A 15,884-nucleotide genomic window follows, 5' to 3' on the forward strand; every position below is an offset into this window, starting at 1 on the left:
GAAGTCAAGGTCTACTTACAGTTTGCTAGGGATGCATGCAGTACGGGTGCCCCCCAGGCCCCAACTGGGTAATTTGCCCATGTTACCAGTTTACTTTCCTCCCCCTATTTCCCGCCGAAACGTTGCCTACATACAACCGAATCTTTCTGCATGTTCTGTAATAAAAATGACAAGTGGACCTTACCAAGTTTATGGACTTTAAACTATCCAACATGCAGCAATATCTCTAATAAAATTTCCATAAGGACAAAAAGAGAGATTCCTTCACACCCGTAGCACTTGCCTCTCCACGACTTCCGATGCAATTGGCGCCTATATATATGCACCCCAGCTTCCTCCTACCATCGTGTACACTCGCACTGCGGCAAGTTGAGGTAGCAATAGCAAGCCTAGTGGTACTCATCTAGTACTGCAAGTACGTCTGCAAATCCCTAGCTAGATCCATCCATCTTAATTAGTTTGCCTCTACTGACCCGCTTGTTGCTCCTTTTTATTAGAAGGATATATACTATACATGGAGTCGCTAGGCTTGCTGGTTCTTCTCATCGCCGCGGTGCTCGAGCTCGCCGGCGCCGACTCCGGCTGGAACAGCGCCCGCGCCACGTTCTACGGCGGCAACGACGCCTCCGGCACAATGGGTGAGCACATACAAATTTCGTAGTGCACCTAAAGGACGGGCTTGTTTTAGCTGTTAATCGTATAACATAACATGTTAATATTTGTGTTGTGCAGGAGGAGCGTGCGGATACGGCAACATGTACAGCGCGGGGTACGGGACGAACACGGCAGCTCTGAGCACGGCGCTGTTCAACAACGGCCGGAGCTGCGGCGCGTGCTTCGAGATCCGTTGCACCGGTGGCAGCAGCTGCCTGCCCGGCTCCGCCGTGGTGACGGCCACCAACTTCTGCCCGCCCAACTACGCGCTCCCCGGCAACAACGGCGGGTGGTGCAACCCGCCGCAGGCGCACTTCGACCTCGCCGAACCCGTGTTCACCCAGATCGCCCAGGCCCACGCCGGCGTCGTGCCCGTCCAGTACAGGCGGTACGTGACACTGACACCAACCATAGCTCTCGAACCCCGACTTAACGGCCCACGTGTGTGTCATGCTGATACGATGTTGCGCTGTGCAGGGTGGCGTGTGCCAAGACGGGCGGCATCCGGTTCACCATCACCGGCCACTCCTTCTTCAACCTGGTACTGATCACGAACGTCGGTGGCGCCGGTGACGTGACGGCCGTGTCGGTGAGGGGGTCGCGGACAGGGTGGCAGTCCATGAGCCACAACTGGGGCGCCAACTGGCAGAGCGGCGCCAAGCTCGACGGCCAGCCGCTATCGTTCCAGGTCACCACCAGCGACGACCGCACCGTCACGTCCACCAACGCCGTGCCAGCCAGCTGGACCTTCGGCCACACCTATGTCGGCAACCAGTTCTAGCTGGCCGGCCACCGGCGCAAACTCTGTCGCGATGACCAGACCCAGCGTGTGTGCGTCGCCGGAGGAGGGCTCTGTTTTGAAGCAGCTCTCTCGAGAGCGGCGGCAATGCCTCTGCTGTTGTGGCGCGGTTACGTACAGTGACTTTACGTTTTTGCGCCCTGCTTTGCACTCAGTCGGCGTGCTTTGCAGGGATGCTTGAATCTTGATTAGTCAAGGGCTCGAGCTCAGAAAATTAATTGCATATCTACGCTTGCTTGAACTGATGGAATGTAATGGTGGCGACGTTTATGTCCCGAGCTAATTATGTTTCCCTCGTGCCTTTCGATCGAAATGGTTGAGAAACCCCGCAGTGACGAGAAAACTATATGTGATAATAGGCATGCACGCTACTACAGAACCGGTTAAAAGTAATTTCCAACAAAACCGGTTGAACAATAACTACGACTAAATATATATAAGTGCCTGTTATTAATCTTCCACGCGCGAATAATAATTGAGCCGCTAAGACCGGCACTGAAACAAACTATCAGTACCGGTTCATCGTTGAAATCAGCACTGAAACGGACTATCAGTGCCGATTCATAGTTAGAACCAGCACTAAAAGTTGGTATCAGTACTAGTTCTAACCACGAACCGTCAATATTGCGATTAGACTCAAAAAATTTATTCAACATTATTTTGGCTTATCGGTCGGCTAGCTCATCCTCGCCGGCACGCTACCTTTTATATTCTTCCTTTGTTCTCTGTACCTTATCTCTTCTCCTCCTCTCTCTCTCTCCCTTGTCCAACCACTCCTATAGTTGCCGTACAATTTGGCACAGAGGCCGTCCTCAAGAGGCTGCACAGGGCGCGAGGACACGCTGTTCCTCGGCAAGTGTGTCACCAAGCTCAAACGCAAGGGTCTCAAGTTTGACCTACTTAAGGAGGTGGATGCGTTGCGTAGCGTAGGGCCAGGAGCCTCTGTGTTGAGGCTAAGGGACCTCGTCGTCTTCATGCTCTTCGGTGCCGCCTGCGGCGTGTTCGTTCTCACAAGGTTCTTACTCTATAATTAGTCAATATTACAGGAATTTCACATGATTTCTTTCCTTAGCGTTGTTCTTGATTACTATTGCTGGATGAAGTGTAATGTTCGTCCTTGGTAGAACTGTTTATTTTACGAATTTTGGTGTTGAATTTTGTTTGTAACAAGAAAAGGATGTGTGATGCTTCAGAATTTACTTGAATTTGTGCTTTTCATTTTAGCGGAAAGTAAAAATACTCTCCTAAAAGTGCTAGTTTGCAGAACAATGGCGTTCCATATGTGCATGGTAGTACTGGTATAACTAGATCCATATCTTGCTTCTCATCGGGCTCTGTACCATATGTGCAGGTCAGAGAGCTAGCGCGGCGACAGAGCGGACAGTAAAATTATTTTTCAATCAACACTAATTTGCTTTTTTAAGTAGTGGCAGCGATCAGGGGTGATAGAGGATATGATTCACGTGTAATCGTTGATTGATTTGCTTAAGGTGTTGTGTTACAATATATATAGCCTGTGCCAGGATATTGTCTCATGATTTATAGAAACAAATGATCAGAGAGATATCCGGCCAGGCGTATATGCGAGAAGGACGCAGCTATGCAAGGCAAGTTGACTCAGCCATGCAAGGAAGCTAGCACTGGCCAGTAGTGAATCAGGGGCTTGCATGCAGAGCCATGCAAGGCAGGTCCTGTACCGGCAAGTAGGAGAATCCGGAGATTGCTTGCTAACACCCCCCCCCCTGCAGTCAGAGCGTCGGCCCGACAGACGTTCAGGCTGGATCGAAACTCCGTGAAGACCGACGTCGGTAATCCTTTTGTGAAGATATCAGCAAACTGGGATGTGGTCGGTACATGAAGGACCCGTACGTCCCCAACAGCAACCCGCTCGCGGACGAAATGAAGATCGATCTCGATGTGCTTAGTGCGTTGGTGCTGAATGGGGTTCGTTGAGAGGTATACGGCGCTGACGTTGTCACAGTAGACAAGTGTCGCTCGAGGCAGGGGACTGTGGAGCTCCTTGAGAAGTTGCCGCAACCAGGTGGCCTCAGCCACGCCATTGGCCACGGCCCGATATTCGGCCTCCGCGCTGGATCTGGAGACTGTTGGCTGGCGCTTGGAAGACCAGGAGATGAGATTGGCGCCCAAGAAAACAGCGTAGCCCGATGTGGACTTCCGCGTGTCCGAGCAGCTGGCCCAGTTGGCGTCGGAGTAGACTACAAGCTCTGACGGTGCAGAACGTTGTAGGAGTAGACCATGGTCAACAGTGCCACGGAGATAGCGCAGGATGCGCTTAACGGCAGAGAGGTGATGCTCTCGAGGGTCATGCATATAAAGGCACGCCTGCTGAACGGCATAGGAGATGTCAGGCCGGGTGAAAGTTAAGTACTGGAGTGCCCCAGCTAAACTGCGATAGTGAGTGGGATCACTAACTGGAGAGCCAACGGAACCAGACATCTTCGACTGAGTGTCCGCAGGGGTGCTGCAAGGTTTGCAGTCCGTCATGCCTGCGCGCTCCAGAATGTCCAGTGCATACTGCTTCTGAGAGAGGAAGAGTCCAGTAGGGCAGCGTTGAACCGAAATTCCCAGAAAATGATTGAGCTCGCCGAGGTCTTTCATTGAGAATTCCCGTTGAAGAGAAAAGATAGTCTGCCGCAGTAAGTCTGGAGAGGAGGCAGTCAAGACAATGTCATCCACATAAAGCAACAGGTAGACTGTCTCGGATCCGCGATGCCAGATAAAAAGAGAGGTGTCGGACTTGGCCTCCACAAAGCCAAGACTGAGCAAGTAGGTAGCGAACCTGCTGTACCATGCACGTGGTGCCTGTTTGAGACCATATAGTGACTTGTTGAGGCGGCAGACCCAATCAGGATGGGAGGTATCAACAAAACCACTCGGCTGGGAGCAGTAAACGGTCTCGGACAAAGTGCCGTGCAGGAAAGCATTCTTGACATCAAGCTGATAAACGGGCCATGCTCGGGAGAGGGCAAGTGAGAGCACGGTCCGGACTGTTGCAGGCTTCACCACAGGACTGAATGTCTCATCATAATCAATGCCAGGCCGTTGAGTGAAACCACGGAGAACCCACTGGGCCTTGTAACGGTCAAGGGTGCCGTCAGCATGAAGTTTGTGACGATAAATCCATTTCCCCGTCACAAGGTTGACTCCAGGAGGACGAGGGACAAGATCCCAAGTGCGATTGGCCTGAAGAGCCTCAAACTCGTCAGTCATAGCAGCGCGCCAATGCGCATTGGCGAGTGCACTGCGGTATGTCATCGGAATTGGTGACAGAGCATCCGCGTGAAGGTTGAGTGGATCGGAGGGTACGCGAAAACCGTCCTTCCCACGGGTGACCATGCGATGTGCATTGGTAACCGGGGGAACAGTGGCCACCGTGCGTGGACCAGTACGGGTGGCAACAATCTGTGGCACAGAGGCAGCCGTACGAGTGTCCTCGGTGCCTGCAGAAGAAGTGATGGCCGGAGCCGTGCACGGTGCGTCGGTCAGCGGGCTTGGCGCTGCAGGGGACGCCGGGGGTGGAGCAGCTATCATGGCCGTGTGTGGCGCAGTAGGCGGTGTGGCCGCACGTGGCGTGCAGGTTGTCATTGGCGCCGGGGGCGGAGTAGCTGCAGGGGTCGCATGTGGCATGCAGGCCGGGGTGTTCGTGGCCGCACGTGGCGTGCAAGCCGGGGCGTCCAGCGCCGCCCGGTGCGTAGCGTAGGACGGTGTGGCTGCACGTGGCATTCGTGCCGTGGCATCCAGCGCCGCCCGGGGCGCAGCAGAGGCCGATGTTGCCGCACGTGGTGTGCAGGTCGGAGTATCCAGTGCCGCTTGGGGCGCAGCAGAGGCCGGCGTGGCCGCTCGGGACATGCAGGCTGCCGGGGCATCCAGCGCCGCCTGAGGCTTTGTAGAGGCCGGCATTGCCGCACGTGGCGTGCAGGCTGGAGCATTTGGCACCGTTTGGGGCGCAGCAGAGGCCACCGGGGCCGCTCGTGGCGCAGGAGCTTGTCGGAGACCTGTAGGAGGTGAGTGAGGTGTGCCAAGAGGCACCGGCCTGTACTCAAAGTGTGTTAGGAACTCAAAATTATTAGAATGCGTTGTCTGGGGCTCGGAGAAGGGAAACACCGACTCGTCAAAAGTGACATGTCAAGATATAATGACCCGATTAGAAGAGAGGTCAAGACACCGGTAACCCTTGTGCTCGGAGGAATAGCCCAAGAAGACGCAGAGGGTGGAGCGAGGAGCGAGTTTGTGGGGTGCGGTGGCCGACATATTGGGGTAGCATGCACAACCAAAAATACGTATGTGGGTGTACGAGGGATGTGTCCCGTGAAGCGCAAAGTAAGGAGTACCCAGATCGAGGGTTTTAGTGGGCAGCCGGTTGAGCAGATAGGTGGCGGTGTGAAGGCCCTCAACCCAGTATGAGGGAGGGAGGGAAGCTTGGAACAGGAGAGAACGTACAATGTTGTTGATTGAGCGAAGGATGCGCTCAGCCTTGCCATTTTGCTGAGAGGTGTAGGGGCAGGACATGCGCATGGTGACACCATGGGTGAGGAAGAAAGTGCGAGCGGAGGAGTTGTCGAACTCGCGTCCGTTATCACATTGGACACTTTTGATCATGCATTTGAACTGAGTTGCCACATAAGAGAAAAAGTTAGCTATAGTGGAAAAGGTGTCAGATTTGAGATGCAAAGGAAACGTCCAAACAAAATGCGAGCAATCATCAAGAATGACCAAATAGTATTTGTAACCGGACACACTCGGGATGGGAGAGGTCCACAGATCACAATGAATAAGATCAAAATTCTTGATGGCCCGAGAAGAGGAAGTAGCAAATGGTAAACGAATGTGGCGACCGAGTTGACATGCATGACAAATAGTATTACAACTATTTTTATTATAGGAGATGGCGCATGCGCTGGCGAGTCGAGAGAGCACCTCCTGGCCGGGATGTCCGAGGTGGCGATGCCAAAGGGTGGAGGTGACATCGGAGAGGAAGGCACTCGGTGACTGGCACGATGCCGGGAGGTGCAAGGAGTAAAGGGGCTCGGGACTATTGCACCTGACGATCACGTTCCTGGAACGAAGATCCTTCACAGAGAGGCCAAAAGGGTCAAACTCGACGGAACAATTATTGTCAGTGGTAAACTGGCGAACAGAAATGAGTGATTTGATAATGGTAGGAGCGACCAAAACATCATTAAGATAAAAGGGACCGAGCAAGATTGTATGACCAGTAGAGGTGACAGGTAGAGTAGATCCATTACCAACAATGATGGACGAAGGATAAGTGGAACATGGAGGGCGGAACAAGGAGATGTTACCGGTGTCGGGCGTCATGTGTGAGGAAGCACCAGAGTCCATCACCCACTCAGTGGTGGCGGGAGGGGGATTGAGGGACACCGTGCTGAAGGCGTTGGCGAGCGACTGCTGGTCCCAGGAGCCCCCAGACCATGGTGTCCATGGCGACGGCGGTGTTGGCAGTACTGGGGGCTGGGCGCCTGGCGCTGGTGATGGGAGCCCAGGCTGTGGAAGAGGCAGCGGGTAGCCAGGAAGGCCGGGGGCAGCGAGCAGAGCTTGCTGCTGTTGCTGCATGCCAGCTGGCGCGGGCGGTCGGGCGCGAGGCTGGGAGCCTCCATAAGCTGATGGAGGACCGGGCCACATTTGTATGGTGCCGGTCCAGGGGTTGTAGAACGAAGGCCACGTAGTGGAAGACCCAGTGTTGGTGTTGGGGGTCTTGCCATTGCCGTTTCCACGACGACGACGGCCGCCGGAGCCCGACTGCCCGGCTGTGCGTGTGGGGGCGCGGGCCGAGGGTCCCCATTTAGGCGTAGAGGAGCCGCCTGCTCCTGGGGTAGAGTAGGGCGCCGTGGCGACCAGGGCGGTGGAGGCCATGGAGGAGGTGGATGTCATCGTCAACTCCTCGAGGAGTAGGTCGGCGCGCACCTCACCAAATGTTGGGAACGGGCGCTGCCGCTTGAAGTGAGGAGACATGTACGTAAATTTGCCGTTGAGCCCGCGCAAGACATTTAGGACCAGGGTGCGGTCAGGAATGTACTCGCCGAGGTCGGCAAGGGCATCAGCCATGCTTTTCATCTTGCGGCAGTAATCGGAGACGGTGAGGTCACCCTGCATAAAATTACGAAACTCGGCATCAAGGTGAAGGGCGCGAGTTTCACGATTGCCGAGGAACTGCTGCTCGATGCCGATCCAGGCAGTGCGCGCAGTGTTGCCACGGATGCGCACGACCTCCATGAGCTCAGGGGAGACAGTGCCGTAAATCCATGACAACACGACGCAGTCCATCCGGTGCCAAGCGGGGACGTCGGGGAAGGCAGCGTCGGATGTCATGTGGTCGGCGAGTGAGTACCGGCCGAGGGTGAGGAGGACCAGATTGCGCCATTTATTGTAGTGAGGCGACAAGAGGTCAAGAACGACAGGGACCAGGGCCCTGATGTTCTGGACGCCAGTTGCCTGGGCATGGAGGTTGGCAACGGCGGCGGCCTCGTGGTACTGGGCGATGTCGTCGTCGTTGGTCGATGCAGTGGTGCGCTCCTGCCCGAAGGAGGCACGTTCGCGCGCCGCGGCGGCCGTGCGCTCCAGGGCAGCGGCGGCGTCGCGCTCATGTTCGAGAGCGGCAGCGGCAGCGCGTACCCGTGCCTGGGCATCGGACGCGGCCCTGGCAGCAGCTTCGGCGGCGTTGGCGAGGGTGGTGCGTTCGCGATCCTGTTCGACGGTAGCCTCCCGGTCGCGATCTCGGACGGCCGCGGCGTCCCGTTCTATGGCAGCAACTGCTTCGGCCTCACGCTGCTGGATGGCCGCGTGCTCACGCGCGAGGGCGGCCGCGCGTTCGGCATCAATAGCAGCAGCAGAGGCGGGTGGGGTGGCCATGAACGGCAGCGCACGGATCGTGCCGACGGTGTAGAGATGAGGTACGGCGCCTAGAATGGAGTTAGCGGAAGCAGGAAGTCACAGGATGTGAGATCTCGTGATACCATGATAGAGGATATGATTCACGTGTAATCGTTGATTGATTTGCTTAAGGTGTTGTGTTACAATATATATAGCCTGTGCCAGGATATTGTCTCATGATTTATAGAAACAAATGATCAGAGAGATATCCGGCCAGGCGTATATGCGAGAAGGACGCAGCTATGCAAGGCAAGTTGACTCAGCCATGCAAGGAAGCTAGCACTGGCCAGTAGTGAATCAGTGGCTTGCATGCAGAGCCATGCAAGGCAGGTCCTGTACCGGCAAGGAGGAGAATCCGGAGATTGCTTGCTAACAAGGGGAAACGGTGGATCCATTTCCCTTGAGCTACAGTGATCAGTACGGTATGTTGGTTTACTTGCTACTATTTTTTTTCAAACTTTGTTATGATAGTTATCGTAAACCAAATCGATCAAGAGATCACGGGATGAAATTTCTAGAAATTTGAATAAACCAGTATTGCGTGTAGTTAGTGGATTTTGAACCACAGGATTGCGTAGCCAGACATAACTAATCAAAAAGAAAAGAAAGGATGGACTAGTTAATTGTCCAACCCGTGCGAAATCTGATGCACGCAGAGATTCCTCTGAACCACAGGGTTGCGTAGCTAGACATAACTAATAATAAAATGATCTGCAAACCCCTCTTGATTAATGACTAGCCCTATTATTGTTTAATTCAGTTTTGCGATTTCTCGAGTAAGTATGGATGCAGAATTCTTTTCACTCTGAATCCTTCCTTCCAGACGTTTCAGACCTGAGATACTGCTCCTCGCCGATCATCACCGGCGGCGACGCGACACGTAAGACTCATGTTGTTGAGGCCGAAGCTCGGCTGCCACACAACCTTCTCCCACGACCTTCTTAGACTGTGAGCAGCCGGCTGCAGCATACCCCTCGACAGGCCGGCACCGTCCATCCCTATACTAGACAGAGGGCTTGGACTTCTGCTACATCTCTGCTGCCACCATTCCAGTCACTAATGGAACCCCGCAGGCGGCATCGATCTCCCCCGAGCATCAGCATCACGAGGGCTGAGTCTCTCCTGCATAACCACACGTCGTCTCCACCGCTGACAGTGGCACTAGCGAGACATTGATGTCGAACCTTTGACATGTCCACTATCCTCCGCAGCGCACGCATGGCTTCGAGGTGGTCACTGACGACCATGCAACAAGCCTTGCTTAACTTATGGCGCAAGCTCGGCCTACTCCACAATTAGCTCGAGCCGTTAGAATCCATTCTACAAGAATACATGGATATGTTTGATGGTCTGCTACCACCGGAAGTGATTTCGATACTTTCAACTTTAACAACGACGACCTCATCTAGATGTAAAAGCGTCCTAACTAAGCTGGTCGGAGAAGATGACGCCGACTTGCAATTGCAATACGTGGCGGCTCCGGGGGCTACTCCAATGGCGGCCTAGCCGACCTGAGGCATCCAAAAAGTTCAAATGTTGTTAGCATGGCGGTATCAATCGGTAAGCAAGCAAGGAGTAACGACACATTACTCGGAGGGTCATCGTAGAAATAGTGTCGAACACTGGATGCGAGGTGGCACTCTGTTTCCGTGGAACAAGACCTTGTCGACCTTGAGATTCTTGCCAGACGAGGAATGTGGAAGGATAAACGAGGAGGCCAGAGTGGCATGGTGTTTGGTTGGCCTGATCCGAGTGTATAGTTTTCTTTTGTTTTTTGCGGATCTCGTTGCCACTTGTACTCCGCTTGTCTAAGCTTTACTCTTACATTTTAATATAAATAGGCAGCTTTCCTGTCTGTTTTGTTAAAAAAAAAACTTGAGATACTATGGTAAAAGTGATAGCACCAAAGAGAGGAAAACCAAGGGGTAGTGGCAGGATCTGGACTTAGCTCAACAATCACATGACAAATGGATCTGTGCATATGCATGCCACGAGCAAAACTGTCTCAGAAGATTTTTTTTGACACGGTCTCGGAAGTTGGGAGCTAAACCAACACAGTTATATTCACTATAAAAAAGAAATCACTACCGATTCTAAAATCACACCAGTACCAGTACTAGGACCTTTAACATATCCACTACCACATGACAAATAGATCCGTGCTAGCTTGATCTATTTTTTTTTTTTCCAAAACACCTATCACTTACAGTAGTGATAAGTGTCATGTGATAGTGAAAATATCAAAGGTTCGTGGCACTCAAACTCAGAACCTCTCAGCTCGCATGGTACGTCATTATCATCCCACCATAGAAGTACCAGTGATACTATTAGTATATGCAATCCTTTTGACATCTTCTGTCTAAAATTTCAAATAATTATTTGGATATCTAAATGACATCAAATGAAAAAGTTTTCAACTGCAAAGTTGTAGATCTCGTCGAGGGCTACAGTTTTGATATAAAATTTGTCCCCATCCAACTTCGTATGAAAAAGTTATATATATATTTTTTAAAATAAGCTGTTATCCACTGTCACTGTTGGCTCTAACCACGATGAGGTTCACGTGACTTGTGACTTGTGACTTGCGACGGTGCGGGTGTGAGGGTTTCTCGGGTGAATATATATATATATTTAATTTTTTAGCCCAAAAAGATCAATTCGGCACCTGGCTATCACCGCCGGCTGAAGGCTTCAGCAGGCAGTGATAGTCGACTATCACTGCCGGTTGAAGGCTTCAGCCGACAGTGATAATCCCTTCACTGCTGGTCCCCAGACCGGCAATGATAGTCGGAGACTATCACTACCTGTTGGCCACCGCCGGTTCCAAAACCGACAGTGAAACCCCTTTATGGGTCGGCAGTAAAGGGTTTTTTAGTAGTGGATGGCGTAGCTGGGCGCCAGGGCCCCCGCGTCCGACGGTAAGGTGGTGCCTCCGATGAGCTCAGCGGTCTGAGAGAAGAGGGAGAGAAGTCATACTGAGATGTGGGAGAAGAGCTCGGTGGCCAGAGAGAAGAACTCGATGGCCGACATTGAATCCATCGAGTGGGTGGTTGGAGAGAAGAGGGAGAGATGGGGGGAGGGATCGTGAGCACCCTCGTGAGGATAAGGCAGCCATACTGAGTGCGTGAGGACAAGGACTGAGCTGAGCAGACGAATGCAAGAGGTGCGAGCCAAAACGCTATTCTATTGGAATTTCGGGTCTAGGCTAGACTTCAGTTCCAGTTTGTATTAAAAACCAGCACTGATACTATCAGTATTGGTTTTTGTTATAAATCAGTACTGATAATCCGTATCAGTGTCAGTTCTTAGCACTTTTACCATGATTTGAGCGCGGGAGGATAAGAACCGGTAGTTGTCGGTGAATCAGGAACCAGGGGTCCCCGAATCCCGAGGCCAGACCAACAGGTTGCCACGTGGCGACCTCCCGCGGGGATGATCTCCTCGAAGTGCGAGAAGACTAAGTCCCGGGAGAGGGCGATCGAGGCCATGAACAGTGGTCCCCGAGTACCTGAGTTCCCCAATGATCTGCGAAGACCAAGTGCCGGGAAGAGAGTGCTCGGGGTCATGAACAGTGCCCCCCGAGCACTCTAGTCCCCCGACAACCAGAAAAGCCGAGTACTGGGAAGGACGTGCTCGAGGCTGCGAGCAGTGGCCCCCGAGCACCCGAGTACCACGAGGACCCAAGGAAGGTAGTTCCGGGAGAGAGTGCTCGGGGCTGCGAATAGCAGCCCCCGAGCACTCGGTTCCCCGAGGATCTGAACAGTCAATTCCGGGAGAGAGTGCTCGGGGCCGTGAACGGTGGCCCTCGAGCGCTCGGTTCCCCGAGGACCAAGAAAGGGCATTCCCGGGAGAGAGTGCTCGAGGATGTGAATAGTGACCCCGAGCACTCGGTTCCCCGACGGCCCAAGAAGCCCTTCGTCGGTGGCCCCCACAGGGGTCCAGCGGTGAGGTGTCAGCTAGTGAAAGGCCCGATACCGCATTTAAGAGGGCGCGTGGCCTGTCACTTCCAACTGCTCCTGCCACGCTCGGTGTCAGTCCCAGCCACTTCCTGGTAGTAGGGCGTGGGGACATTTAATGCACGGGTCCCATCTCGTGTCATCCGACACACCTCGGGATAGCATCGCAAGGCCCAAGGTGCCCCACTTGCCGCCCTGCTGTGTCAGACGAACAAGACTGGGTGGGCAAACCGGGCTGCTCTGTGGCTGTCCGGTGGGCCCTCTCCGCGGCGCTCGTTGCCAACGCCATCATGACGACCGAGACCGGGCGGGGGGCGCATTTTCAACCTTCCGTCACTTCGCGCAGCAGCCCATGATGACTGCCTTTCCATTTATGGCGCTTTGAAACTCGTGCCCTCCCTTTCGGGGCACGCTACCGCCGGCGAGTATTTAAGGGAGCCGATGGGCACGGACAAGAACAAATTCTCAGGGAACTCTCGAATACGGAGACGTACAGAAGCTAAGACCATCGAAGAACAAGTAGCCCGAAGCTCTAAGATAGACAAATATTCTTGTAACCAGCAAACATTCCTGAGAAACATTCTCAGTTCATTTATAGCATCCACACAGGAGTAGGGTATTATGCTCAGTGCGGCCTGAACCTGTCTAAAAATCTGTCCAGTGCATTTACTGCATTTTACATTTGATCATTCCATCCCACCTGCCATCGCATTTACACCCATTTATTTCTCCCGCAAACATATTCAGAATCATCCCTCGGCCGAATCTCAAAAAGGGGTCCCTCCGGATCCCTGCGATAGAAGTTTACCCTCCGACAGTAGTAATACAATTTCACTGTCGGTTTTTACATAACCAATAGTGATAAGACGCTACTTATAGCTGGTTCTGTAGTAGTGGTTGTATAACCCACCATTTAGTATTTTATTTAAAAAAAGAATCGTAGGATTGATAAGAGAGGGAAAATACTCGGCATGCAGAAGAATACAAGTGATAAATCTTCTGAAAAGCGTGACAGGGTAGTGTGCGCGTGAGATAGTATATACGAGTACATGTGCATCATCTTGTAATAGAAAGAAAGAGGGATCAGAAAAAGAAGTGGCGGGCCGATGAAAATAGAAATACTTTCAGGCTCAGAAGGCTAGATAAATTTGATGGCATTTTTAACGCTCGGCCCAACATGTTTCGGTGTCACATTTACGGCCCATCATGTAAACAAAAAGACCTAAAGGCCCAACTTGTGGACCGTACCATTGGGACAAAAATGATGTTACTTCGTGTGCATATTACACCGTACGTCGGCCTAGGAGTTATCCCATGCGTGGTTTTGCTGTGGATTCTAAACTCAAATCCATACAAATTCTATCTAAATCATGCAATTTCAAATGTATGAGGAAATGTTTCGTACACAACCATTTGAGTACATAACTATGCATTTAAAACATCTGATCGGATATATTTATGAGCATTTATCGAAGTGATTTCATTCTAGGTTGTACTTAAATTTTTTCTTGACCACGAGGTTCTTTTTGCGCATTTTTAATTTTTTAAGGTAAGTGAGTATCAAACTCTTAGCCAATCAGAAAACTCGTTGAAACTAATTTTATTAGGAAGACATCCACAATTGATGTGCTCCGGGTTTGAATCGAGGTGGCCGTCGATCCCCTCTACATGAGGTATTGACCAACTGAGCAGTATGCAAGTTGTACTTAAATGGTTAGGTTGTATTTAAATGGTTATACCAGTAGCAGTGCTGAAATATATGGATGCTTAATTCTGGAATTTTAAAATATAGCGGCCCTTTTCTTTATCCACCTGAATCTGAATGAATAGTCAAGGGTTGAATTCACAGCATGCATCCTTCCTTTGTGTTGCCTGTCCATCTCGTCGATGTTAACGTGGTCACGACTCACGACGAGATGCTGCCCTCCAGAGATCGAGTTCCCGACCAGTTACTACTGAAAAAAATCTTGTGACCGATCAATATATGGAGAGGTTTCACCAAACTTAACTGTATATTGCTAACGAATAATTTTGTTTATTAAGATAATTCGTTAACGCCCCATCCCATGCATAGCTACCAGCCAAGGCATTTCGTGCGAAATCTCTGTCTCTCGAGATGAATCAAGAGAGAGAAGGTATGAAGAGGCGACTGCGGGTCCGTCGTCTCACCTTGGCTCCGACGGCTCAGTCGGAGGATGATGTCGACAACGGCGTTCTCTTCGACGAAGCGGAGTGGATCCTTGATAGTGAGCGTATGGCGAGGGAGACGGAGATCGCAATTGCGATGACGTCAAAACCTTGGCCACACGTGCATGGTGTCGAGGACTTCAAAGGTTCCAGGTTCTGGGCACTGAGTGAATCTGATTCCAGTAGTGATGATGAAGGAAGTGAACCAGAGTCTCTGGATACACCGGAGTTTGTCAAACGAGCAAATGACTGTGGATTTACCATGTCTGAGCTCGCGGCTGCGGGGAAAGAGATTTCAGATGCATCGTACTCTGCCTTAGATGAAAGATCAGTGGCAAAACGGATTGTGGATGCGGTGGTTAACACAGCCACGGGTTCGACCGTGGAAGGGTTCATTGCCGCCGCCACGGAAGTCTCCCCCAATGACTCTCGCTGCAGCAATGGACAAAGCACAGGTACGATCTTCCCCGCACCGGTCTGGTTCTCTTTCAGGTTCTCGTTTCAAATTTTTGAGTTTTAGCCCCATGTCTTCCTCACCGGGACGGCACGCGCCGGCACCGGAGATGGTGACGGACTCCCGATCCGCTTCAAGCGGTAATCGCGCGAGATTCCAGGGCATTAAAAATTCAAAAATTGATCCGAAATCACGGAATGAAATAACGCAGGCCAATTCTGAAGGCCATCGGATAATGAAGCTCAGCCCAAAAATCCCATATCGGCCCACTCCTGGCCTCGTAGCCTTCTTTGCAAAAACTGGGACACGCTCCGGTAACCCTAGGGCACCACATTCTCGTCTACGCCGTTCTCCTGCTCTCACGTACGCTGAGGCGGCGAGGATCGCGATGGAGAACAATGGTGCAAACCAGGGGCAGCAAGGAGGCGGATCAAATCAGGGTGCTGGCCGTGGATCCGCGCAGGGCGGTTTCATTGGTCGCGGTGGTTTTCAGCAGAGCTTCCATCCAGGCTATGGTGACGGCGGCCGCAGCTACGGTACTCGGGGTAGTCGTGGCTACAACAATCATGGTCGCCCGGGTGGCCGGTTCCAGGGCAGATTTGGTGGATACCGTGGAGGTTTTGCGGGAGTCCATGCAAGTGGCAACTCCGACGGATTCGGAGGAGGTCGTGGATCGACTGGTGGTCATGCGGCTGCTAACTCGGTGGCGGGGATGCCAAATGCTGGTGGTGCTGCACCAGTGCCATCACCGCTACAAAACTTGTCGCCGGAGTTGGTTGCCCAAGCAGCAGCGCTCCTGCAACAAGCTTTTATCGCTTCGCAGAATGGTGACATGGGCTCCTCCTCAGCAGCTGTTACCACAGTAGCGTCGAATCAGAGCGGGTCTACAGGGCTCACACAGAATACTACCGTGTCATTGGAT

The 15,884-nt window shown here is 52.4% G+C and overlaps 1 protein-coding gene across 2 annotated transcripts; it reads left to right on the top strand.

The window, feature by feature from the left end:
- Positions 1–355: 355 nt before the first annotated feature.
- On the top strand, positions 356–1,748 carry LOC133887782 (expansin-A11-like). Of its 2 annotated transcripts, XM_062327774.1 has the most exons (4): positions 356–415; positions 498–638; positions 733–1,042; positions 1,132–1,748. In XM_062327774.1, the coding sequence occupies exons 2-4, from the start codon at positions 515–517 to the stop codon at positions 1,433–1,435; spliced, it is 738 nt and encodes a 245-aa protein (XP_062183758.1). In that variant the 5' UTR covers positions 356–415; positions 498–514; the 3' UTR covers positions 1,436–1,748. The 2 variants fall into 2 exon arrangements, with proteins under 2 accessions (XP_062183758.1, XP_062183750.1); XM_062327766.1 differs by having other exon boundaries at positions 364–638.
- Positions 1,749–15,884: the final 14,136 nt, after the last annotated feature.

This window comes from Phragmites australis, chromosome 1 (genome assembly GCF_958298935.1).
Source record: "Phragmites australis chromosome 1, lpPhrAust1.1, whole genome shotgun sequence".
NCBI lineage: Eukaryota > Viridiplantae > Streptophyta > Magnoliopsida > Poales > Poaceae > Phragmites > Phragmites australis.

Excerpts from the sequence above, each read along its gene's own strand:
- LOC133887782 (XM_062327774.1), top strand. The coding sequence starts at position 515 with ATGGAGTCGCTAGGCTTGCTGGTTCTTCTCATCGCCGCGGTGCTCGAG. Across the intron at positions 639-732 it reads CGACGCCTCCGGCACAATGG|GAGGAGCGTGCGGATACGGC; the intron begins GTGAGCACATAC and ends TGTGTTGTGCAG. Across the intron at positions 1,043-1,131 it reads GTGCCCGTCCAGTACAGGCG|GGTGGCGTGTGCCAAGACGG; the intron begins GTACGTGACACT and ends TGCGCTGTGCAG.